Here is a 27,873-nt window from a genome sequence, read left to right on the forward strand (position 1 = left end):
GTTTCTATGATTAACTCTTTGCTGCTTCGCATTTAGAATTTGCTGATGGTAACATCACCAGTTGGTCCCACTGTATTGAATTTAAAAACTGTCTGAGACCACTGCAGTCACCTTTATGAAAGCAGAAACTCCTCCCTTTAGTGGTTCTTTTATTTGCAGATTCTTAATGCATAAATAATCAACACTGATAATCAGATCAAGAGTATTACTCTCGCTTGTTGCCACCCACACCACAAATTCCAGTCAATTTCTGGAAGGTTAAAATTCACCATTATAAGACATTCTGATTTACTGGCCCACACTATTTCTCTATACATGTTGTTGTGGTTTTCAACCAGGGTGCTACTGCACCCTAGGTGCCGCAACAACATTCCAGGGCTGCCACGTATTTGGGTTTAAGGTACTTAAACTTTTTTTTTTTTTTAAATTTATATATTTATTTCATTATAAAAAGGTACATCCTTATCTTACCTATGTGAGTTGGGATTTTCTGTGCTTACCACTTTAAAAAATAACAAGAGGGAAAGACTACAAACGATTGAGGAAGGAATGAGGGTATGTCTCTCCAAAAGAACTGTGAAGCACAAATATCACACCACTCAACTATCTCATTGAAAAGTTACATAAACCAAGTGTTTAAATACCTTCCATTGTATGGTACCTTTTTGATTTTGTGGTGATCTATAATTGATGTGTATTTACTACCTCTATATAAAGAATAAATTTATTATATAAATATACAGCAATACCTCGCATAGCACGGCTTCAAACAGCACGGGTTTCACTATAACACAGTTTTCAATTAAGTTTAAGTCAAATTTACTGTACATATTAAAACTCATTCAATAGCCTAGACACGTACTCTACATATATGCTGCGTTGTCGCAGCCTAGGTACACATACATATATACTACGGCGCCAACTCTATTGTTTCACATGCACATGTGCCAGTAGCTCCCCTCAGGCAGTCAGCGGCAACGTGCAACATTGTTCAGTACTCTTAATTCCATCCTGACAAGAAGTCACGATAGGTTTTCAAACTTTTCATTTCGCAATTTATTTTTTACCCCTTTAAATACGATCGAAAATATATCTGTATTTTGGTTAGAAATCACTGCCAATGACATGCGTTCTGTTTGGCACCATGTTTTGCCCCATTTGGAAAATGACTTCACTGGTTTTGAATCACAGGTTCAGACAATTGCCGAATACGTGAAGACTTGGGATTCGAAACTTTGGACGCTGCCAATGTATGTGACTACACTGACTCACATTCAAATGACTTAGAGGATGCAATGCTCCTTGAAATTGACAAGCAAGTTGCATAATTAATTTAATAGCGAAAAATTAATTCGTCTGTTAGTTGGCTGTTAGCTGCAGAGCAAACTGCATATGAAGAGAAAAGCAATTCTGAAGTGGATAACACTTAAGTGGCACCAAAGGAATTTTCAACAGAAGAATCGGTAAACGTTTTTGAGGGGGGGGGGAGTTACATGGCCTGCGAGGCGATTACGAATGGAGATCCGGATGTTAAACATAGCATCAATTTATGGCAAATTTTACAAGATGGGATTCGATACTACAAAGACTTGTATGCTGAGAAAAAGACACTACTTCACCAGACTTCATTATTGAAATACCTAAATAAACAATAAAGTGTTTTTCTCATCTCTCACCTTTTCGTTAATTAAATGTTTGCAATATTTTTTATTTCAAATCCTTTAAATTGGCTATCAAGCACAAATTGTTTATAGATTTATTATAATTTTTTTATAGATTGTTTCTCTGGTACACATTCAATTAAAACCCATTATAATTATACCTCAATCAGCAAGGTTTCACATAATATGGAACAGTTTTGGTACAAATTATTAGTGCTATGCAGGGTACTGCTATATATAATTTGTATTATGAATTGTAATTTTGTTTATAATTATATCTTTATAATAACTATCATATAACTTATTTTTTCAATATTAGATTTATATATATATACACACACACACACAGAGAAATCGGATAGGGGTGAAAATTGAATAGGGGTGCCAAAAAATAAAAAAAATTACTAATGGTGCCATTATTAAAAACAGTTCCATCTATCCTTTGTAGAAAGGATAGATGGAACAGGACCAGGGTATGTCTGCCAGGGGCAAAGGTTGATGACGTTGTAGAGCAGATATCATCTTTTAAGGGCACAAAAGGTGATATAGTTGTACACGTTGGCACTAATGATATTAAGAGTAGGAGACCGGCAGAATTACTTAACAAGTACAGGTCACTGATGAAAAAAAGCCGTGAATTAGGGTTGAATTTGAAAGTGTCTGCAATTCTGCCCAGACACGATAGGAGGGAGTATGTGATGAGAGCCTTGTCGATCAATTCGGCCCTGGAAAGATTGTGCAAGGCTCAAGGGGTAGAATTTTTTTCAGCCTGGACTGTACTTGTTAACAGAACAGACTGCTTCTACAGGGATGGGATACACTTAAATAGAAAGGGTGCAAGAATATTTGCTGATGCTATCGAGGCAGTGTTAGGTGGGTCGGAAAACTGATAGCTTGTGGGGATACAAGAACTAATAGTTTAATAGTAGACCTAGGCAGAGATGAAGGTGATTCTTGCACAACTTCTATTAGAATAAGTAGCGACCTGGAGTGAGGGGTGTTGGGGGTTTCAGGGACGGATGGCAGTCATCGTGAAATAGGTGGGTATATGGGATGTGTTAGAGTGGCTGGGAATAGGAATAGGTACATTTATACTTGCATGTATACCAATGCTAGAAGTATAGTAAATAAATTTGATGAATTTGAAGTGTTGGTCAAGACATCAAAAGGCGGATATTGTTGGGATATCAGAGACGTGGTGTCACACAGATATAAGGAATGCCGAACTGGAATTTGGGGAGTACAATGTGTACAGAAAGGATAGACAGGATAGGAAGGGAGGAGGTGTTATGCTGTTAATAAAGAAAAACATAAAATCAAAAGACCTGCATCCAGTTGATATAGATGAACAGTTCACTGTTGAGTCAGTTTGGTGTGACATAAGCACTGCGAAAGCAAAAATTAGAGTAGGAGTGTGTTATAGGCCTAATGACTCGAATGAGTACAATGAACAATTGTACAGAGAAATAGAGTGGGCTAGTAAATCGGAATGTCTTATAATGGGGGATTTTAACTTCCCAGATATTGACTGGAACTTGTGGGTTGGGCACTCACACACTAGTCAGACTTTTGTGGATTTATTGGATGATTGTTTTCTGCAGCAGCATGTTCGAGAGGCAACCAGAGAAAGTAATACTCTTGATCTGGTTATCAGCAGTGATCATTCATGTATTAGGAATTTGCAGATAAAAGAACCACTAGGTGGCAGTGATCACAGTGTACTGACGTGGGATTTACTTAAAGATTTAATTACCATCAGGGGTAAAGGAAAGGGTTTTTGCTTCCGTAAAGGCGAGTACGGTGGTCTCCGACAGTTTTTAAATTCTGTACAGTGGGATCAACTGACGATGTTACCAACAGTAAATTCTAAGTGGGAAGCATTCAAGGAATTAATCGTGGAAGCTACTAAAAGTTTCATACCTATTAAGAAATATTGTTCAAGGTTTAGGCCTAAATGGTTGTCAAATGAACTAATGAGACTCGTAACAGAGAAGAAAAATGCATGGGATGCATATAAATTATCAAGCGACTCAGAAGCCTATGGCAGATATAAGTTAATCTGTAATTAGCATTAGTAGAGGCATTTGATGCAAGAAAGCAAGCTTATGCAGCATCAGCCAAAAAAAAAAAAAAAAAACTACTTCCACTTCACCCCTCTGTTCGTTCAAAATACCTGTCCAGCTGAGCCTTAAACTTATTTAGGCTATCAACCTCCACCACAAGGGATGGAAGTCTGTTCCACCAACCAACCACCCGCTGGCTAAAGGCAAATTTCCGCACGTCTATCCTACATCTGTCTTTCCTCAATTCGAATTTATGCCCTCTCAGGTGATTATTCTGAGCTAGAGGAAGAATCCCATCAGCATTGAGCATGCTTAAACCATTCAAGGCTTTATACACCTCTATCAGATCACCTCGCTGGTGCCTAGTCTCCAGACACTGTAATTTGCAAAACTTAAGCCTTTCTTTGTAAGAGCAACCCTTTGTTCCATTCACTAATCTTTTTGCCCTTCTCTGTACTCGTTCCAGCAGCTCTACATCCTTCTTGAAATGAGGCCTCCAGACCTGTATACAGTACTCTAGGTGTGGCCTGACCATCGCCTTATACAATGGAATAATCACCTCCTTATCCCTGCTGGAAAAATTCCTGTATATCACTGACAATACTCCATGAGCTACTCTTGCATCCCGTCTGCACTGCTCAGAGAATTTCATATCTGCCTGCACAACCACCCCCAAGTCCCTTTCATTCTCTACCACTGTCAGTGTTGTACCACAGAGTTGATACATTGCTCTGGGGTTGCTGTTTCCCATGTGTAGTACTTTACATTTGTCAATGTTAAACTTCATTTGCCACCTCTCGGCCCATCTGCTCAATCTTTCCAGATCCTGTTGCAGCAGCATAGTGTCAGTAGTGTCCTTGACAACCCTGCCAACCTTTGTATCGTCTGCAAACTTGGACATTAATCCCGATATACCATCATCAATATCATTTATAAATACAGAAAACAATAATGGACCAAACACTGAGCCCTGAGGGACTCCACTAATAACATCAGTCCACGATGAGCAGTGTCCATTGATTACCACTCTCTGTCTTCTCCCCCTCAACCACCCCTTTATCCATAGCAGCAATTTGCCTCCAATGTCACACTGCTCCAATTTGTGTAGCAGTCTTCCATGTGCAACAGTATCAAAAGCCTTTCTAAGATCCAAGTATATAATATCAAAGTTATTCCCTGCATCCAGTTCTTTTGTGACTGCATCATAGTATCCAATCAAGTTGGTCAGGCAAGACTTCCCCTTAACAAAACCATGCTGTGTCTGAGCTATAACTGAAGTCTTGTCTAAATGATCCTGCAGTGCTTCTTTAACTAGTGCCTCCATTAATTTTCCTGGAACAGAAGTTAAGCTCACAGGTCTATAATTACTTGTGTCAGCCTTTGATCCTCCTTTGTGAATTGGGGTCACATTTGCACATCCCCTGAGTCCAAGGAAGCTCTCATAATTATGGCTAAGGGTTTGCTTACTTCCTTTGCTGCCTCCTTTAATATAACTGGATAGATCCCATTGACCCCGGGTGCCTTTCTTGTGTTTATCTTCAACAGTTTCTCCTCCACTTTACTCCCAGTTATTTCAAGATTCTGTAGCTTACTGCTAGAGTTGAATACACCTCTGGCATTCCCCTCGCTGAATAACTCCTCATGTGTGAATGTCGATGCAAAATATTCATTTAGTTTGTTAGCTACCTGAGCAGGATCATCAACACTTGACCCTTCAATATCAAGTGGACAATCTGATTCATCCCTTTCCTTCTAGAGTTTACATAAGTAAAGAACTCTTTGCTGTTTTTCTTTGCATCCCTTGCCAAGGATTTCTCGTAATCTGCCTTCGCCTGCCTAACCTCCTTTGTAACTTGGTTGCATATCAACTTGTATCTATCATAGGCTTCTGTGTCATGTGTTAATTTGTATGTATCCCATGCATTTTCTTCTCTGCCATATGCCTCATTAGTTCATCTGACATCCATTTTGGCCTAAACCTTGAACAATATTTCTTAGTTGGTATGTAAAGCCTAGTAGCTTCCTAGATAAGTTCTTTGAATGCTTCCCATTTTGAATTTGCTGTTGGTAACATCATCAGTTGGTCCCACTGTATAGAATTTAAATACTGTCTCAGTCCATCGTAGTCGCCTTTACGGAAGCAATAACCCTTCCCTTTACCCCTAATGGTAGTTACCTCTTTGAGTAAATCCCACTTCAGCACACTGTGATCACTGCCACATAGTGGTTCATTTATCTGCAGATTCTTAATGCATGAAGAATCACTGCTGATAATCAAATCAAGAGTATTACTCCCTCTAGTTGCCTCCCGAACATGCTGATGTAGAAAACAATCATCCAATAAATCCACAAAAGCCCTGCTAGTGTGTGAGTATCCAGCCCCCAAATTCCAGTCAATATCTGGGAAATTAAAATCTCCCATTATAAGACACTCTGATTTACTGGCCCACTCTATTTCCCTGTATAGTTCCTTATTATACTCATCAGAGCCATTAGGCCTATAGCACACTCCTACTCTCAATTTTGATCTCCCAATGTTTATGTCACACCAAACTGACTCCACACTGCACTGTCCAGCGATGTCGACTGGCTTCACTTCCTTGGTTTTTATGTGTTTCTTAACTAATAGCATAACACCTCCCCCCTTCCTATCCTGTCTATCCTTTCTGTAGACGTTGTACTCCCCAAATTGCAGTTCCGCATCCCTTATATCTGTGTGACACCAAGTCTCTGATATCCCAACAATATCTGCCTTCGATGTTTTGAGCAATACCTCAAATTCATCAAATTTATTTACTAAACTCCTAGCATTGGTGTACATGCAAGTATACCTGCACCTGTTTCTATTCTTAGCTACCCTAACACAACCCATGTGTTTACTTGTACCGCAATGGCTCCCAGCAGTCTCTGAAATACCATGCATCTTGTTTTTCAGGCTTCTGCTCATTCTAATAGAAGCAGTGCAAGAATCTCTTTCACCTCTGCCAGTGGCTACTGTCAATCTATTGGTCTTTGTCTCTCCCCAAGCTAGCAGTTTTCCGACCCACCTAACACTGCCTCGATAGCATCAGCAAATATTCTTGCACCCTTTCTATTTAAGTGTATCCCATCCCTGTAGAAGCAATCTCTCCTGTTAACAAGTACAGTCCAGGCTGAAAAAAATTCTACCCCTTGAGCCTTGCACAATCTTTCCAGGGCCGAATTGATCGACAAGGCTCTCATCATATACTCCCTCCTATCGTGTCTGGGCAGAATTGCAGACACTTTCAAATTCAACCCTAATCAGGTCACAAAGGAGGTTCGGCAGGCGAAGGCAGATTACGAGAAATCCTTGGTAAAAGATGCTAAGAAAAACAGCAAGGATTTCTTTACTTATATAAACTCTAAAAGGAAGGGGATGAATCTGATTGGTCCACTTGACATCGATGGTTCGACTGTTGATGATCCTGCTCAGATAGCAAACAAACTGAATGAGTATTTTGCATCTACATTCACACGTGAGGAATTATTAAGGTTTGAAAATGGCAGAAGGTTATCAAATTGTAGCAGGGTGCTTAATGATCTTGTAATAACTGAGAGCAAAGTGGAAGAGAAATTGTTGAAGTTAAACGTAAGAAAAGCACCTGGGGTGGATGGGATCTATCCAGTTATATTAAAGGAGGCAGCAAAGCAACTAAGCAAACCCCTAGCCATAATTATGAGAGCATCCTTGGACTCAGGGGAGGTTCCCACGGACTGGAGATGTGCAAATGTATCCCCAATTCACAAAGGGGGATCGAAGGGTGATATGAGTAATTACAGACCAGTTAGTTTAACTTCTGTTCCGGGTAAAATAATGGAGTAGCTGGTTAAAGATGCATTGCAGGATAATCTAGACAAGACTGCAGCAATAATTCAGACACAGCATGGGTTTGTTAAGGGAAAGTCTTGTCTGACAAATTTGATGGGATATTATGATGAGGTTACAAAGGAACTGGATGCAAAAAATAATTTGGTATCATATATTTGGATTTCAAGTAAGATTTTGACACTTGCGTATGGAAGACTATTGTACAAATTGGAGCAGAATGGTATTAAGGGTAAGTTGCTACAATGGATAAAAGGATGGTTAAGTGGGAGAAGACAGAGGGTGGTAATCAATGGGTGCTGCTCTTCTTGGACTGATGTTATTAGTGGAGTCCCTCAGGGTTCGGTGTTAGGTCTACTGTTGTTTTGTATATTTATCAATGATACTGATGAAGGTATATCGGGCTTAATGTCAAAGTTTGCAGATGATACAAAGGGTTGTTAATGACAGTAATGGCAGTGTGCTACTGCAACAGGATCTAGATAATTTGGGCAGATGGGCTAAGAAGTGGCAACTGAAGTTTAACCTTGACAAATGCAAAGTACTGCATATGGGTAGAAGTAACCCCAGAGAAACGTACCAACTGTGTGGTACTACACTTAAGGTGGTAGAAAATGAAAAAGACCTGGGAGTAATTGTGCAGTAAGATATGAAGTTCTCTGAGTAATGCAGACAGGCTGCCAGGCCAGGTCATGGGGTTTTGTCAGTGATATATAGGAATTTTGCTAGCAGGGAAAAGGAGGTGATTATCCCTCTGTATAAGGCAATGGTCAGGCCACGCCTTGAGTACTGCGTACAGGTCTGGAGGCCTCATTTTAGGAAGGATGTAGATTTACTTGAGCGTGTACAGAGAAGGGCAACAAGATTGGTGAGGGGAATGAAGGGATCCTCTTACCAAGAGAGGCTTAAGTTCTGCAAATTGCAGTGGCTGGAGACCAGGCATCTGCGCGGTGATCTGATTGAGGTATATAAGGCCTTGAATGGGTTGAGCACTCTGAATTCTGATGGGATCCTTCAGTTACGAACCTAAGGGGGCATAAATTCAAATTAAGAAAAGACAGATGTAGAATAGATGTGCGGAAATTTGCCTTTAGCCTGCGGGTGGTTAATTGCTGGAACAAATTTCCATCTGTTGTTGTGGTAGTTGATAGGTTGAATAAATTTAAGGAGGAACTGGACGACAGGCATTTGGAGGGAATGGTGTGATTTTTTTTTTTTTTTTTTACTTTTTTTTTGGCTGATGCTGCATAAGCTCATACATTTGCTTTCTTGCATCACATGCCACTACTACTACTACTACTACTACTACTACTACATGGTTGAAAACCACTGCTCTATACAGCTGTTTAATGTACTTATTAGAATCATTAAGCCTATAACTATACCTTTTCAAACATAATATTTTAACTTGATATATATAACCAGTTGATTTTACAAATGTAACATTAAAACTTAATACATAAGACTTAAACTTGAGAGGAGATACAAAATACATATAACATTAAGTCAGTAGGAAGTAAAACTCGATACTGAAATATATTTATATATAGAGTGTTATACTGCAAGTGTGTTAGTTGTCTGATGGCACCAGGGGTTTCTCCCATCTCCGCCTTGTATTCTTTGTGAGTGACACAGAACTCTGTGGAGGCCAGAGATTTAAAAAGTGTGTGGGGAGTGGTCTGTTGTGTAGCGTTATGTTCTGTTGTTTCTCTGACCATTTAGCCGTTGGGCCCCTATTGGGACCCACCGTTGCCCACACTTTGCCACGAGGAGGCAGGTCAGGTACCCAGTAGATTATTTAAGTACTCTGGCAGGCTCTACCACCTAATTTCCAAGGATTTCAGTGGCAAGGCCTAAAAAAAAAAGGGGGGGGGTGTACGCTAGAATTTGGCCAAAAGAGATTTACAAGAAAGCGGTAGAATTTAGACGTTAATTAGAATTTGGTGGCATTGTTAAGGGGTATACTCGGTCTTTTAGTGAGAGGGGGGAATCAAAGACTGGGGGGAAAACAGAGAGAAGAATAGGGATGATAGAGTAGGCATGCCCCAGAGAGGTCAGTGGAGACAAGCCCCACCAGGCAAACTATGGGGGTAAGTAGGGAGGGGAGGAGAGGAGACAAAGACCTGTCTCCTCCCTTCCTCCCCTGCCCTGCGATGGGGTTTTAAAGAGAAATGGGTTAGAGTATCAGACCAGTTCAGATCGCCAATGGCATGTTGGCCACAGAATTCCTTCGTTGGTGTCATGTCCAAGTAGTGTCAAATCCGGTAGGAACATCAAGCTGCCCATCCCACTCTGGGGGTGGGATATGTTAGTTGGCAGAGGGGAACCCACCAGGCGAAGGGGTGGGAGAGACACACATTTACTTCATTCATAATCTGCATTCTCACTCTATTTGTATTCTATTTTTATACTTTTTTCTTATATATTTTTTTTTTATTTTATTTATTTTTTTTTTTTCACGTTTCATATATATATATATATATATATATATATATATATATATACATTGAAACTTCCCTTTAACGGACAGCCATGGGGAATGAGAATTTGTCCGTTAGAGAGAAGTGTCCGCTAACAAGAAGTCTGAGGGAGAAAATAAAAAGAAAGAAAGAAAAATCGTCAAACGTTTAATGTAAAATTAAATTATAGAGAGATTTTGCGCAATATTTTTGTAAATAATATACATACAATTGTGCTATGCATATTATGACTTTATCTTAAGAAAAATACATACAGTAATCACTTATTTTCTTCTGCACCTTCTTCCGGCTGATAATTTTGTTTTCAACATTTGTTTGGAGTGAAGAAACCATCGAAAGTCCTTCAGTATCTTCTTCAGCAGCGAAAAACATTTTTAAATGATTGATTTGTATGAGCGCTTCTTCCATTTTAATCAGTGGTTCATCGTTAATATGTTCTTCGACAGAATGACCTCCTTCCATTTCTTCATCCTCATGAGGAACTTCTTGAACAATATCGATGATAATGTAGTTGATATCTAGAGCACCATCTTCTGTAGTGAGGTTCGAGTCTATATCTTTGTAGCCAGGGTCAGTTGTAGCTGAAGTATCATACATTTTCAATAGATGTTGAAGTTCTTGTTCTTCTTGTTGCACCACATTGCTGTTCACAACTTCAATTTTTGCGTTTGAGAAGCCAGACTTTACAAAACAGTTCACGATAGTTTGTTTTCTAATTGCATTTACTGAAGAGGAAATCCACTGAATCGCATCTAGGATGCTGATTTTCTTTGCAAGGTCACTCGCACATGTTACATCGTTCATGTTTGCAATGAGAAGTCTTAAAACACGTTTTCTGTAGTGAAGTTTAAAATTTTTTATTATCCCTTGATCCAAGGGCTGACACTCTGCAGTTGTGTTTGGTGAGAGAAAAACAATTTGAATGTTGGACAATTCAATGTGCGGGTGAGATGCAGCATTATCCATGAAAAGAATAATTTTTCTGTTTTGACGAATCATGTTTTGGTTAAAGTGACTTATCCATTCGCTCGTGATATCTCGTGTCATCCACGCTTTTTTATTAGACTTCCAGTCAACATTCAAAAGATTCAACTTTATGCCCTTGAAACAACGAGGATTTTGTGGTTTTCGTATAACAAGAGGTTGTTCAAAGTCTTCAAGCATATTTGTACACAATAGTACAGTCAAGCATTCCTTAGAAATTTTTCTGCCCTAGCACTTTTCGTTTTTTTAGACTCATTGTTTTTTCAGGAAGAGCTTTAAAAAAACAACCCTGTTTCATCACAGTTGTAAATATCCTTAGCTTCAAAATCATGACATAAATCTTCCAATTTGACGGTCCACTCTGTTACAACCCCAGTATCAACAGATCCACCTTCACCACTTACGGTTTTCCAAGAAATTTTATGCCGAGTTTTGAACTTGTCTAGCCATCCCACAGAAGCTTTGAACTCATTTACTCCCATCAATTTTGCAACTCCAAAGCCTTTTCCCTAATAATAGGCCCGTGAATGGGAATTTTTTTAGCACATGCGCGACAAAATCACTCATACGTAACGTTATCAATTTGAAGTCCAACAGTTTTCGGGAATGATTTTTGAACCTGATCATTTCCGTGTTGCCAAAATTGTTTGAGCAGTTCATTTTTTTTTTTTTTTCTTTAGGATGTCGCTTACCTGCTTCTTCCCGATTTTGAATTTTGCAGCGAGATTGCAAACACTATTTTTTTGCCGATCATAAGCATTAATAAGTTCGATTTTATCTTTTAAAGTTAAATGTTTACGAGAAGACATTGTGCACTTCACACGACACTAAACAAAACTGAAAACTGAAACTCAAAAGACTAAAGGCCGACCAAAGGCCTTTCGTCTTTTGACGAAAGGCCGGTCACTCGCACACAAGCAAGACTTTTGTGGATTTATTGGATGATTGTTTTCTACAGCAGCAGCAGCATGTTTGAGAGGCAACAAGAGAGAATAATACTCTTGACCTGATTATCAATCGTGATTCTTCATGCATTAAGAATCTGCATATAAAGAAACCACTAGGTGGCAGTGATCACAGTGTGTGGATGTGGGATTTACTTAAAGATGTAACTACCATCAGGGGTAAAGGGAAGAGTTTTTGCTTTTGTAAATACAGTCCATTCCAGTTATTTGGGACACATCGGGACTAGTGCATTTTGGCCCGATTAAGCAGCTGCCCCAATTATCCGAAGTTTCACGTAAATAGTTAAAAATACAATGTACCCCCCCTTTTTACAATTGGTTCACTGTACAATCAAATCATGTTACAACGAACTCAACATGGTAAAGTACCGTTCACTATACGATGTGCAGTAAGCGCCGGTCATTGTGATCACGTTTGTGAATTGAATTTTAATTCTATTAAACAGCAATTCTAATTAGTGAAAATAGGAGGAATATTATTCACAGGCTATAAAAGCAAAGATATATTAAGAAGAAATTTACCCTTTATTACCTTACCTTACCAATTAAAAAATACGTGAAAATCGGAAGAATATACATGATAATCGGAATAATTAATACTTACTGTAATATGTACATACGAACTAGTTGACATTTGTGGGTGAGGGTTAAAATTTAAAACAGTAAAAAGATAAGCAATCAATAACAAAGAACACGGCACACACAAATTGCAAGTAACACAATACGCACAAGTGAGAACCGAGTAACAAGTTACAAAGCTTTAAAAATACGAATGAAAAGAATATCTGAAAATTTATTTTTTTATATGATTGAAGATTTCATGGAAGTGTAAACACATTTCACCATAATAACGCACAGAATTCCAGCTGTCGGTATTATCACAAATTCAGTTAGATCGAGTTTACTGTCCGTTTCACTAAAGAAAATCCAAATAAACAGGTGACTGCTAATTGTTTTATGGTTGTCACCACCTCCAGAATTTCAACTGAACTACGTGGTACCATTGGAGACAATCGTAGGGTAATCTCCAGTGCTGTGGTCTTCTGCCCCAATTAAACGGCATGCTGTCCCAATTAAGCAAAGTAAACCCTGCCTATTTTCTCGATTGCTTTCTGTTTTTTTAAGATTTGCCCCAAATAAACGGCTGCCCCGATTAACTGGTGGCCCAAATAACTGGAATCCACCATACAACTACAGTGGTTTCAGACAGTTTTTAAATTCTATACAGTGACACCAACTGATGACGTTACCAACAGCAAATTCTAAATGGGAAGCATTCAAGAAATTAATCTTGGAAGCTACTAGGCTTTAAGTACCAACTAAGAAATACTTTTCACAGTTTAGGCCTAAATGGATGTCAAATGAACTAATGAAACTAGTGCCAGAGAAGAAAAATGCATGGGATGCATATAAATTATCAGGCAACACAGAACCCCACTGTAGATATAAGTTCAGTCTGTAATCAAACCACAAAGGGCAAGCAAAAGAAGATTACGAGAAATATTTGGGTAAGGATGCAAACAAAAAAAAGCAAAAACTTCTTTCTTCTGTAGGCTCTAGAAGGAAGGGAATGAATCAGATTGTTCCACTTGATATCAACGGTTCCACTGTTTAGGCCCCTGCTCAGGTAGCTGACAAACTGAATGAGTATTTTGCATCTACATTCACACATGTGGAGTTATTCAGGGAGGGGAATACCAGAAGTTTATAAAACTCAGGCAGGGAGGTAAATGATTTTGAAATATAACTGAGAGCAAAGTGGAGGAGAAATTGTTGAAGTTAAACATAAGAAAGGCACCTGGGGTGGATGTAATCTATCCAGTTATATTAAATGAGGCAGCAAAGCAAGTAAGCAAACCCTTAGCAATAATTATGAGAGAAATCGTTGAACTCTTGAGGTTCTCTTGGAATGGAGATGTTCAAATGTATCTCCAATTCACAAAGGGGCATCAAAGGCTGTTAGTTTACCTTCTGTTCTGGGGAAATTAATGAAGTTACTGGTTAAAGAAGCACTACAGAATCATCTAGGGCTGCTGTTATAGTTCAGACACAGCATGTGTTTGTTAAGGGAAAGTTTTGTGTGGAAAATTTAATTGGATACTACAATGAGGTCACAAAGGTTTTGATATCATGTAATTGGATTTCAGGAGAGCTTTTGATACTGTTGCACATGGAAAACAACTGTACAAGTTGGAGCAGTATGGCACTAAGGGCAAGTTTCAGCTATGGATAAAGGGATGGTTGAGTGGGAGAAGACAGAGTGGTAATCAATGGACACTGCTCTTCATGGACTAATGTTATTAGAGGTGTCCCCCAGGGGTCTGTGTTGCGCCCACTGTTGGTTTCTGTATCTATCAATGATATTGATGAAGGTATATCAGGATTAATGTCCAAGTTTGCAGATGATATGAAGCTTGCCAGAGTTCTTAATGACACTAATGAGAGTATGGTACTTCAACAGAATCTAGAAAAGTTGAGCAGATGGGTGGAGAGGTAGCAACTAAAGTTTAACATTGACAAATGTAAAGTACTGTATATGGGTAGCAGTAATCCCAGAGTAACATATCAACTGTCTGGTACTACACTCAGGGAGGCAGAGAATGAAAAAGACCTGTGGGTAATTTTGCAGTCAGATATGAAATTTTCTGAGCGGTGCAGACAGACTGCAAGAGCAGCTCATGGTGTCTTGTCAATGATGTACAGGAATTTTTCTAGCAGGGATAAGGTGATTATCCCCTTGTATAAGGCAATGGTCAGGCCACACCTTGAGTACAGTGTACATGTTTGTAGGCCTCATTTTAGGAAGGATGTAGAGCTGCTTGAATGAGTACAGAGAAGGTCAACAGGATTGGTGAATGGAACAAAGGGTTTCTCTTACAAAGAAAGAAACACTTAAGGTTTGCAAATTGCAATGTCTGGAGACTAGGCATCTGCAAAATAATTTCGTTGAGGTTTATAAGGTCTTGAATTGTTTGAGCAAGCTCAATGCTGATGGGATTCTTCCTCTTGCTCAGATTAGTCGCTGAGGGGACAAATTCCAATTGAAGAAAGTTGTAGAATAGATGTGTGGAAATTTGCTTTAGCCAGCAGCTGGTTGATTGCTAAAACGAAATTCCATCTGTCATTGTAGAAGTTGACAGCTTAAATTAATGGTTAGGTGAAATGAAAAGGTTCTTTTTTTTTTTTTTTTTTTTTTTTTCCGCTGATGCTATATAAGCTTGCTTTCTTGCATCATATGCCTCTACTAATGGTAATACTAACACACTCCTATTCTCATTTTTGCTTTCCCAGTGCTTATATCACACGAAACTGACATAAGTTTGCACTGGCCATCAAAGTCGACTGGATGTACTGCCTTAGATTTAATATTCTTCTTAACTAAGAAGAATATTAAATCTTCTAAAAAAAAAAAAAAAAAAAGTCTGGATGTCTTGATAGTTGTTTATTTAGGTGGTACCTTTGTCCTGGCTCAGTGTATGATAATGTATGAAAGGAGGCTCATGAGTAAGTGATTGTTGTTCGTTTTTTACCTATTAGTCTGCTCAAAATTAGTAATACAGTAATACCCCGAAGTTACGCGATAGGTGGGTCCGACGAAAATCGCGTAAGTCGAATTCGCGTAAGTCGGGGTAAAACTTTGCATATAAATACATATAAATTTTGCTTAATTGGGACCAAGGACTAACAAAAACACTAGTTTAGAAGAAAAATATTAATAAAATTGCAGTTCTTTATACATATTAATACAAAATATATATTAAAAAAATAAATGACTTACTTAAAAAAGTTATTTCGATGTCGATGGCTTCATAAAATCTAACAAATTCGTCTGACGACACAGCGCCTTCTTTTTTTCACGCAGAATTTCTTCGTAGCAAGCTAATAATTTTTTTATTCCTTGCTTTGTAACTGTAACACGTTCTTCGTTGGAGTCTATGTTTTCTAAAATTTTTAAGCCCTTTTCAATTGAGCTGAGACCTTCTGTCAAGTTTGCAATTGTCATGTGCTTTTCTGGTGGAACTGGGTCTGAAGTGTCGAATTCAGTTACGTTTTGCTCACGCATCTCTATGAGCTCATTCATTGTCAGCTCCTGACTATGTGAATCCAACAGCTCGTTGACATCATCACCATCGACTTCCAAATCTAATTGCCTGGCAAGATTAACAACTTCTTCTATCACATGAGCGACATGATCGGTTTCTGGCGTTGTTTTCGTCTTATTTTTGAAAAAAAATGGACAAAGTTTCTTCCAGACACCATTCAATGTTTTTTTGTGAATTTCATTCCAAGATTCTCCAATGATTCTTACGGCATCTAAAACATTGAATTGTTTCCAAAAGTCTTTAACAGACATATCACTATTTTGTCTCATAGCTTCATTCAGACGTGCAAACGAACGCCTCGTGTAGTAGGCCTTGAATGTTTTGATGACTCCCTGGTCCATCGGTTGAAGCAAGCTGGTTGTGTTTGGAGGCAAAAACACAACTTTCACACGTGGGTCGAAATTAATTAGGGTGGCAGGAGGGTGACCGGGTGCATTGTCAATAAGAAGCATCACTTTAAATGGAATCTGTTTAGATTTGCAATAACGTTCGACTTCTGGTATGAAGTGGTGACCAAACCAGTCCTCAAAAACGGAAGCTGTCACCCAAGCTTTATGATTTGACTTCCAAATCACTGGTAAACTAATTTTAGATATGTTTTTTAAAACTCTTGGGTTTTCGGAGCGATAAATTAAGAGAGGTTTTAACTTGAAGTCACCAGCTGCATTCCCGCCAAGCATCACTATCAATCGGCCTTTGGAAACCTTAAAGCCTGGAAAGCTTTTTTCTTCACGCGCGATAAAAGTTCTTTTAGGCATCTTCTTCCAGAACAGGCCAGTCTCATCCACGTTAAATACGGTTTCACTGCTATAGCCACCTTCTTCTATCATAGCCTTGAGTGTCTCAGGAAAAGAAGACGCAGCTTCTTTATCGGCACTTGCTGCCTCTCCACTCTCCGCGATACTGTGCCAGTTACAGCGAGTTTTAAATCGGTTGAACCAACCGTTACTAGCTACAAAGTTTTCATCTTTGTCCGCCTCCTCAGCTTCTTCTTTCAACCTCTCAAAAATCAGCTTAGCTTGATAGCACACAGTGTTCTGATCGACTGGACAATTCTTCACTTTTACTTGATTATCACACCATAATTTCAGCATTGTTTCCATCTCAGCAATAATACCATGACGTTTACGAATTATGCTTGAGTTCAAGGATTGAGCATTTTTCACCGCTTCGAGAATTCTTTCTTTATCTTTTATGATTGTTCTTACTGTGGATTCCGGTAGCTCAAACTTCTTTGCCAATTCACAAATTTTCATTCTGCTATCAAAATCCTTGATAATGTTAAGTTTACATTCCAAAGATATCGTTTTCCTTTTCCTACTAGGTGCAGGAGAATCAGATTTACTTCGTTTGAACGACATAGTTTTTTAAGGGTTTAGAAAACTTTCGTCGATCGTAGAATCGTATGTAATTGTGCACGTAGAGTTCGCACGAAACACGTCCAATGCGTATCACAGCAAGTGAAACACTGAGGGTCATTTTTCATATGCCATCGATACAGTCAGTCCTCGTATAGAACGATAGTGTTAATTGTGTTCCTATAAACCCTCGTGCAATAAACAACAGGCCCTATGGGAAAAATCGGGTTAGGTGCCGACCACCCAAGATTGAACACACATTTTATTGCTTTTCTTTTTCTCTCTGAGTGTGCAGTGTCGTTACCAGGACGCTTCCTTTTCACACCTTTACTCGTTTTTAGGGAATAAAGCACAATTACAAAACGAGGAGGCACCCTTGATACGCATAAGCTGCACGCATGTAGCAACTGAATAAACAACACCATAAAGGCAGAGATACACTATTAACACCTCACATTTCTAGGGGGTTACTACCATAAAACAATAAAAATCCAGTTGTGTTTCTGCTAGTGGAATCTGTTATAAACTGGTAGTAAACTCGATCTAATTGCATACCAATAGCTGGAATTGTGTTGGTTTTTACGTTATTATGGTGAAATGTGTTTCCCCTTCACTGATATAAAAAAACATAAAAGCAGCAAAGTTGAATTTTGTTCATCTTTGGCTCTCACTCTCCGCCGTCCCACCGTATATCGATAACATATGAAAACGACCTTGAAGATAGTGGGCGGCAGCGTTGCCAAACGAAAAAAATCAAGAACCGCGTAACTCCGAGTTCGCGTAAGTCGGGGTAGCGTAAGTCGGGGTATTACTGTAATTTAAAAAAAAAAAAAGTGTATATACCTCTGTATTTCTAAAAGTGGAAGGTGTGCATAAGGTTTGAACATATGAAGAGTGCATGTAGTGTTCTGGCATGTAGTGTTTTGTTTTCCACCTCTGGAAAACAAAAAGCTTCTTTCCATTTTAAGATGCAGAAATGTGAGTGTAAGTAAAGTCACATGTGTGAACTGTGCGGTGGCCGAATGAATGTAGTTGTGTTGAGGCAAAAAAAAAAAAGAGTCCGGATGTCTTGACAGTTGTTTATTTAGGTGGTACCTTTGTCCTGGCTCAGTGTATGATAATGTATGAAAGGAGGCTCATGAGTAAGTGATTGTTGTTCGTTTTTTACCTATTAGTCTGCTCAAAATTAGTAATAATTTAAAAAAAAAAAAAGTGTATATACCTCTGTATTTCTAAGATTGATTGATTGATTGATTTTATAGTTGTTGGCGCATCGGCTTCTGTGGCCATATTGCACCTCCCAAGGTTTTTGCAGTACTTTGATCCAAGCCCGAGGTGGGAATCGAACCCACGACCTTTGGGTTGCCGGGTGTATTTCTAAGAGTGGAAGGTGTGCATAAGGTTTGAACATATGAAGAGTGCATGTAGTGTTCTGGCAGCTTCCCAGAACACTAAATGCACTCTTCATAAAAAAAAAAGTGTATATACCTCTGTATTTCTAAGAGTGGAAGGTGTGCATAAGGTTTGAACATATGAAGAGTGCATGTAGTGTTCTGGCAGCTTCCCCCCCCCCCCCAAGAGTGGAAGGTGTGCATAAGGTTTGAACATATGAAGAGTGCATGTAGTGTTCTGGCAGATAACCAAATACAAAAAACAGTTGGCAAACCATAAGATGGAAGCTTGTTTAGAAGACCTTTATGCTAATTTCTGGCATCATGCATCCTCTCTTTTAAGACAGAGTGTAAGAACTGCTGACACTGGCTACAGTTAGTCTGGCCAGCATGGAAATTCATGCAGACTGCACTATGTATCCACAGACTGGACCCTCGCCCCAGATAAGGCACTCTGATCCTATGACTTGCCTCCCCAGCACTCCCATCTCCCCTTCCCCCACTTCTCGCCTGGTGGATCCTACCACAACAAACCTTTTACTTTTCCTTAACAGTCCCCCCGCCTCGTGTCAGGATGGGCTTCTCCATAGGGGTGCCCCTCTAACCCTTTAATTTCCTATTTCTAGGTAGAAGGCCTTCCTATTGTCCACCTTAATCTTTTTCATCTGTTCCCTCCTCCTCCTTCACTGTCATCTCCTTTCACGCTTTCCTCTTCTAGTGGGTTCCTCCCCCCCAAGGCCTTCCCTGGCAAGCTTAGGTGCTGTCCAAGATTCGCCCATGCCAGAGAACTTTCTACTTGTATTACACCTGCCTGTCTCCTCGAGTATGTAGGGCATTGCCCGTACTTTACTGGGGAGGGCAGCTAAATGCCAGAGGAACAACAGGCCAACCCAACATTATGCTATGCAAACTAACACTAAAACTTGCACTATCTCTGACATTTAAAGAGTTTGTAGCATCACAATGTATAATATACAATTTGTAGGGGAAATCCCAAGTGCCACTTGACAATATATGCAATACTGTAATTCCTTTTTAAATTGTACTCCCCATATTCAAATTCAGCATCACTTATGCCTGAGTGACCCCACATAATAACTATTATTAGTGCAATGTATGGATTGGACAACTTAATCAGTAGTTCAAATTCATCAAAATTATTTACAATGCTTCTAGTATTAGTGTACATACAAGTATACATCATGCACATGTTCTTACTCTTAGTTACTCTAACACAGCCCATGTATTTACCTGTTCCATGATGACTCACATCTTGCCCTGAAATCCCCAACACCTTGCTTTCAAGACTACCAGTTTTTTATTATTATGAGCCATATGGTGCAAGGAAGCTTGAGACTTATGCTGTACCAACCAAAAAAAAAAAAAAAATTATGAGTCACGAGTCACCCTGAGAGAGAGAGAGAGAGAGTTCTGAAAGAATCAGTACAAGAATTGCTTTCGCTTCCCCGCAGTTATTGTGAATCCATTAGTCCATGTATCCCTGCTGCCGAACAGTTTTCCGATCCATCTAAAGCTGCCTCAATAGCATAAGCAAATATTCTTTGCCCTTTATATTTAAGTGTAACCCATCCCAGTAAAAGCAATCGTTCTGTAAAAGCAATTGATCTTAACAAGCATAGACCATGCTGAGAAAAATTCTACCCCATTACCCTTACACAATCTCTCCAGGGCTGAAATGATTGAAAGGGCTCCTGTCATATATTCCCTCCTATAATGCCTGGGCAGAATTACAGACACTTTCAAATTTAACCCTAACTTGTGACTTTTCTTCAACATTTCCCTATACTTGTTAAGTAAATCAGCAGATCTGCTCTTAATGTCATTAGTGCCAATGTGTACAATAATACCTTTTGTGTCCTTAAAAGACTATATCTGCTCTATGTCTTCAACTTTTGCCCCTAGCAGACCTATATTTCCCTGGCCCCTATTCCCCTTATCCTTTTTGTACAATATATTTCCTGTTTTCCTAACAATAGAGTCAACAACGATAGCTACCTGCTGTGGGACCAGTGCATTCTGCCTTAGGAGTTGCTGCTATGTTGCAGGATGCTTATTTTAAATAACTAGTGAAATTTAGAGGGGCAAGCAAATTACCCCCCCCCCCATTTCTGCTTCGTTATTCGTTCGTTATTTGGTTTTTAGGAGCATTAGCAACTAAGGCCATATTGCTCCGGGATATGCGGTGGTCATTCCTTGACCTTTCCGCATACTCCGTATTTGGTGGTGACGGGCTCGAACCCCGGTCTAATCAAGAAGCATGTGCTACGCACTGCTGCTCCTTCCCACCTGGCTACGGAGGCGCCCCCCATTTCTGCATTATTTTAACAATACCGATACGAACATTAACGAAATCTGCAATAAGACTTTAAAATATGTTAGTTACTGTCAGCTGTGTGTATTGTCATAAGAGAACAGATATAAACATTACAAATTATTATTATTATAGCATAAACTGATTTTCAACGGATTGTGGAGGTTAACAGAGCAAAGAAAAATATGTTCCTCTGTTCCTACCTTTACCTGATGGTTGAGGAAGCTGAAACCCTGGAATCTGGAAAAGAGAACCAGTACTTGCATGACTAGGCTTCAACTCAATAAAACCACAAGTTGTCAAAGATGCAATGAGTAACACAATATTACGAAGTGCTTCACATGCTTCTTGAGACGTATCTTTTTCCAATCTAAGGGCAAAAATTAACTCTTTATTTTTGTTGGGTTTTTTTTTTTTTCTGTTTTCACTATACTAGTTTGATTTAATACTGCTAAGATTTTTGATTTATGCAAAACAATAACAAATATTACTATATATTTCCTGTTTATTAAAATATATCATTATGAACATAATTAGAATACGTCAATAGAAAACATGGAAAAGGCATATGTGAATTCAACAGTCCCAACACAGAATTGTCACACTAATATTTTATTTATTATTATTATTATTATTTATTTATTATTTTTTTTTTTATTATGAGCCATATGGCTTTAATTTTTATTAAAGAAAGAAAACAACTCTATTCTATTACAACACTTAAGAAACACTTGTACTTATACATAAGTAGACATGTCTGCAAGACACTAACTGCACTGACTAGTCATTTTTACCCAATTCTTTCAATGGAAAGTTCTCAAATCATCAATGGGTAAGGATACTTTTCTGGAGAGATACCATAAGTTACTGCTTACATTCTGAAACAACTGTTTCAGAATGTTACAAGAGCAAAAAAAAATGGAATTGGTTGAAGTGCATTCTGAAACATATTTGCATTAGTTAAGGGATATTAAAAAAATCATTCATGGCTCCTACTTGGATATAACAAGTGGTGCTTGGAAGCATTCTGCAAACAATAGAGGTAAATTTCTCTCATTTTATTACTACTTGGATATAACATATATCATTATGAACGTTTTATTCTGATTACCCACTGATTATTCTGATTAGCTGGTCAAAATTGATGAAAACCTAATACAGTTGTTCCCACCTGTACTTATACAAATAAGACTATTTACCATCGCTATAAACATTTCAAAACTTGACTGATTTTTGAAATGTTTACAATGAAGGGAAATGAGGCAAATTTAAACATACTGAATAGTTAACATTCATTTTAAACAATTACAAAGATTTTATTTTAAATAACAAATATATATTTTTATATTGCAAATTCACCCTACCATGAGATATTGTTCCCACATCTGGAGTGGTGTCCTCAAAACCTCTCTCAGGCTTCTAGATCCCATTCAAAAGAGGGCAGTTAGGTTAATTAATGACTCATCTGTAACAGAGTCTCTACACTCTCTGTCTCATAGATGTCCTGTTTCTGCTTCATGCATTTTCTATAGATACTTCCATGGGCACTGTTCTTCTGAATTGGCTTCTATAATTCCTGTTCTCTCTTCCAAAGCAGTCTGAACACGTGCCACAACCAGTCAACATCCTTTTACTGTCTGGTTTCAAACTCATAGAACCAATTTTTCTTCTTCTTCATTTATTCATTCTACTTCCATTTTCTGGAACAATTTTCCCTCATACGTATTTCCTGAAAATTATAATCTACAGAAGTTCAAGTCTAATAAACAGTCTCTCCACTCTCTCAACAAATATCTTCTTTCATCTTCTCAACCTTCAACCCATGCATGGCACTAAGTACTATAGGTTCTAATACCTCTTGTGCTTGGGATTTTCATTAAAAAGAAAATTTTTGACAGTTTTGAGCCAAAGTCACAATTATGTAATTTCACCAAAAAATGATACTAATTTCCAAAAGCCTCATTTTTCTGCAATGTCTTCTTTTTGGTCATCTAAGACAGTGGGATAAATTAATGAGGTCGCGGAATAAATTAATGGGGTCGCAGCAATTTTTAAGTAAAATTAGTTGTGTACATAAAAGCTAAAAAACATGTTGTTAAAATTACATTTTCAATACTATAGGTGTAGAGACCTTACTGCTAAGTCTGGGATACAAATGAACCCTATTGCCACTGTTTAATTTTTAGGATGGTTTCAAAGTGATGCAAGTGGCTTTCTTACTTATTTTCCTTATGGGTAATACGACTAAATTTTCTCATTAACAGTGGACATACAGAAAGCAGCTAACTAGTGTGACTTCTCAGTATGCTTTAATACTTCTCAGTAGTACTCAATTGCTGAATCATAATCCCTTTAGCTCTTAATTCGTGCTTCCTACAGCAAAAATTTCTGAAACTGCCCAAAGACCAGAGGTACGAATATGCAGTGGCAGTAAATAGCAAGTCTGTTGCATGCACGCTTTATTCTGCTTCATAATTCGGTGCTTTCACATCAACCTTGATGTGCTTTTCATTCTTCTGCTACTTTTTATATTATTGTTGTTTTTAAGAAGAAAAAATATATATATATTTTTATATATTTTACCATGGACAATTGGGTAATCAGAATAAAACGGTCGAGGAGTGACGACAATAATGTTGCTACAGATAGTTCAGAAGCTGAAAGGATAAGAAATGTATCATGTGAAAATTTGGACACTAATGTTATTTCAAATGTAGTGCAACCACCAATTTCTGGTAGAGAGTCATCATATTCCAAATTAAAAATAATGAAAAAGAATAGAAAATATCAAGAATTTATGAAGTATGTCTGTACTTAGTGTTAGTGATGAGCAATGCCCTTTGTGCGTAACATGTTACGAAAAAACAGCTAACGAAAGAATGAAATATATTAAATTAAAAAGACACTTGCATAAGAAATATCCAGAGCTAATGAAAAATACTGAATCCTTTTCAAAAGACACACCAATGCCATACAAGGTCTGAAATCTTTCAAGAAGAAACATACGGCAGTTCCTTGTAAAGCTTTAAGAGCATCGTTGGAAGTTTCATATTTAATGGGGAAAAAATTGAAATCACATACTGTTGCTGAATCTCTTGTTCTGCCTGCTTCTTTCAAGATGACAACGTGTGAAAAATTTTGGCTTTCTCTTAGAGAGGAGTATCCAGAATTATCGAAAATAGTGATACAAACATTGCTACCTTTCAGGTCTACATATTTATGTGAGGTTGGTTTCTCAAAATTAACAACAATAAAAACAAAAAAGCGTGCCAGACTTGATCCAGAGGATGACATGAGATTACTAATTTCAAACATTGTGCCAAATATTATCTGTTAGCCAGGGGCTCGTCCCTCTTATTAATTGTTTTGTATTGTAATTGTTCATTTTTATTGTTTTGTTATCTTAATTGAAGAATAAGAATTCGATTTGTTGTTTTTGCTGTATTCAATTAAAATATTAAACAATTATTTTAATATGTAAATTAAAATGTAAACAATTTTTTTTTTTTTATTCCTTTCTCAGTACTCGAATAAAATTTTCTACTACATAATTTAGGCACAATACGGCCTTAGCACCCTTGTACCATTAAACAACATATCAACCAACCAACAACATAATTTATAAAATGCCATTTTTCTTCTCTAAAAATCTGTTCATCCTACCTCTGGGTTTACATTGAGGGGTCGCATCAATTTTATATTTAATAAAGGGGGTCGTGAGTGAAATAAGTTTGCACGCCACTGATCTAAGAGACATGGGGGGGATACCTTTAATTTCCTAGCCAATACAGAAAATTTTCTGAACTTTATGTATTTATCATATGCATATATTTTTCTATTAAATATAGTGCACTGGGGATGAATATAAGGTCTCCCTTATTTACAACTCTGAATTACCTAGTGAGAGTTTTGATCGTGTGTGTGTGTGTGTGTGTGTGTGTGTGTGTGTGTGTGTGTGTGTGTTTGTGCTTTAAATTTAATTTTATCTCACAATTTTTAACATACTGAATAGATTTAACATACTTGATTTGAATACTTTAAAGTATTCAAATCAAGCATTTCAAGAGTTATACTTGGATAAAAAATTTTTGGCAGTAACTTTGGTATCAAAACTCAGTGTCATAAGTAAGAATTTTTTTGTGTAATCATACACAGTACATTTAAGTAAATATTTAACTAAATACTGTAGTTATTTTATTGAATGGTAAAAATTGTAGTTCAAACATATACAAGACCATATTTGTTGAGAATACTATGACCTAGGATGGAGTGACTGATCATGAAGTTATTGCAGGTGCCTCACATGTGTCTTGTATGTTTTACTGACTGGAGTATGTATTTGAGACTATCTCCAGACGTTCACAAAATGCCCCAAATGATTCCTTTTTGTGTTCTAGGTGTAGAGAGGGAGAGAGAGTAAGGTAATCAAGCGTGAACTTAAATTTAGTTGGGACTGACTGCTAAAGAAAAGTTTTAAGGGCTTAGAAGAAATTAAATCAGGAGATTCATTGGGAATTCAAACACCTAACTCATCTGGAGCCTCCTCCTCCTCCGATACACCAAATTGAAGGGAGGGAGGGAACCCAAGGGCAGAAGGAATTGACCCTAAAAGAAGCTGTAATTCTGAGTCAATTTAATAGCAGAGATACAGGAAATACACTATGTAAAAAGGACAGGAGGAACAGGACCAGAGCATGTCTGTAAGAAGCTAAGTTAATTATATCATAAAACAATTATCTTTTAAAGGAACAAAAGGTGATACTGTTATATCTGTAAGCACTAATGATAATAAACACAGGAAATATGAAATCTTAAGGCCGCTTCACACGTTCAGGTAAACCTGACAGTTATGCCTGCACAGGCACGCCTGTACAGGTCTACCAGAGTATGTGGATGATAAAACTGCACAGTTATTTTGACCTGCACAGGTGACCAGAAGAAATATGAAAAATCATTCGATTTGTCTGAACAGTAATGGCCTGTGCAGGCAAACTGGAGCGTGCGTAGTGACATGGCAGGCGTACTGCCAGATTGGGGGATTTCCCTATTTGACTATCATTAATAATTACATATATTCTATGAAAAAAAATTCACTATTAATTTTGTCGCCGATTAATAAAAAATTTGCCAGGATTAGAAGTAAATTTTAACTTTGAATATCGGAGTGTCAACAAATATAATTTATAATAACAGCAATAATAAAATTCATTACTATATTATAATCTTAAATTTTAATAAATCTGGGGGATTTTTCTGAGAATTTCGCTAAAATTATTGTCGAAAATTTAAGACCTTCATAACTTCTTCCAGTTGCAAGAAATCTCAGAGTTGCAGTTAATCTCTTGTGTGGTGAAATGGCTGTCCTCACAACAGTATCATTTTTTTTTTTTTTTAATTACTGGAGTAACTAATGAAAGAAGCTCTAAATAAGTTTCTTTATTCATCCACAAATAATTATGCCAATTTTTAGGGGCCAACTGCAATTCACTTAAGTTCGCAAGTGAATAAACTTTTCTTTTTTTCAACCATTCTTTGCACCATATATTTTACGTTTTATTTTACGTTTAAAACACTTCGTTGCAAATAATAAGCCAACTATTGCTAAATGTCGTCTGTCAATGCCATGGTCAGCTGACTGAATGAATGAATGGTGACAGGTGTGGATGCACTATGGGTGTCCGGTAGACCCGTACAGAAGTGCCTGAATAGGCATAACTGACAGGTTTACCGGATACCATAGTGCATCCACAGGTTTATGTGGATGCACTATGGGCGTCCGGTAGACCTGTACAGGCATGTCTGCGCAAGCATAACTGACAAGTTTACTCAAGTTAATAGCATAGCTTAATTTTACAGTACTCACCTTTTGTATAATCTGCAGTTGATGCTTAAGGTAGGATGGATACTAATTTGAGTTTAAAATTGGGATTAATATGGATAAATTTAATTTGAAACAGAGTTAAAATATGCCCAAGGAAATAGAAGTGCACATCTTTGTCCTTGGGTTGTCATAGAATTTAAGGTTGAAACTATATCTGTAAACCGAGGAGGCCAATAGCCGTAACGAATTGGCTTTCGTTGTTAATGTCTTCAGTTGGCGATTGTGAGAAGAAAGTGAAACGCACGTATTTAAAGGATTCTATGTTCCCGTGATGCTCTTTGATACATGTGGGAATCTCAGGTGCATGAGATTCCAAACCGGAGAGAGGTTATAGGGTAATTTGGCATTTATTACGTTAAAATTAGAATGATGGTGAAACCATTCTATGAAGAGGGCTTCATACTGAAAAATTTTAAAACTAGATTTCAATTTAATAATGTTGTTTGTTGTTTGTTTGTTGTTTGGTTTTTAGGAGCATTAGCAACTAAGGCCATATTGCTCCGGGATATGCGGTGGTCATTCCCTGACCTTTCCGCATCCTCCATATTTGGTGGTGACGGGCTCGAACCCCGGTCTAATCAAGAAGCGTGTGCTACGCACTGCTGCTCCTTCCCACCTGGCTATGGAGGTGCCTAATTTAATAATGGGGATGGCTGAATCAACTAAGGGGGTGTGATTGTGGGATTGTACATGTAGTGTGAGTTCTGTGTTTGATTGTCCTGTTCTAAAGCTATTGTAATGATAATACGCTCGTGTGTTTGATGTTGTTGTGGAGGTGTATTTAGAGGTGGTGCTACCAATGTAGTAA

General features: G+C 38.0%; 1 protein-coding gene across 3 annotated transcripts in view; it reads right to left on the bottom strand.

Annotated features, from left to right (window-relative positions):
• The window catches only part of bchs (WD repeat and FYVE domain containing 3 bchs), a 1,877,108-nt gene that overhangs the window by 1,657,400 nt on the left and 191,835 nt on the right, over nt 1-27,873 (bottom strand). For 2 of the 3 annotated variants that reach the window (XM_090389619.1, XM_090389620.1), the window contains exon 8: nt 21,388-21,554. In XM_090389619.1, the coding sequence (XP_090245745.1) occupies nt 21,388-21,554 (167 nt within the window). The remainder of the gene's footprint in view (nt 1-21,387; nt 21,555-27,873) is intronic. The other variant, XM_090389621.1, reaches the window with a different exon arrangement.

The sequence above is a fragment of the Mastigoproctus giganteus genome, chromosome 2, assembly GCF_048544385.1.
Source record: "Mastigoproctus giganteus isolate SK-2022 chromosome 2, ASM4854438v1, whole genome shotgun sequence".
Lineage (NCBI taxonomy): Eukaryota > Metazoa > Arthropoda > Arachnida > Uropygi > Thelyphonidae > Mastigoproctus > Mastigoproctus giganteus.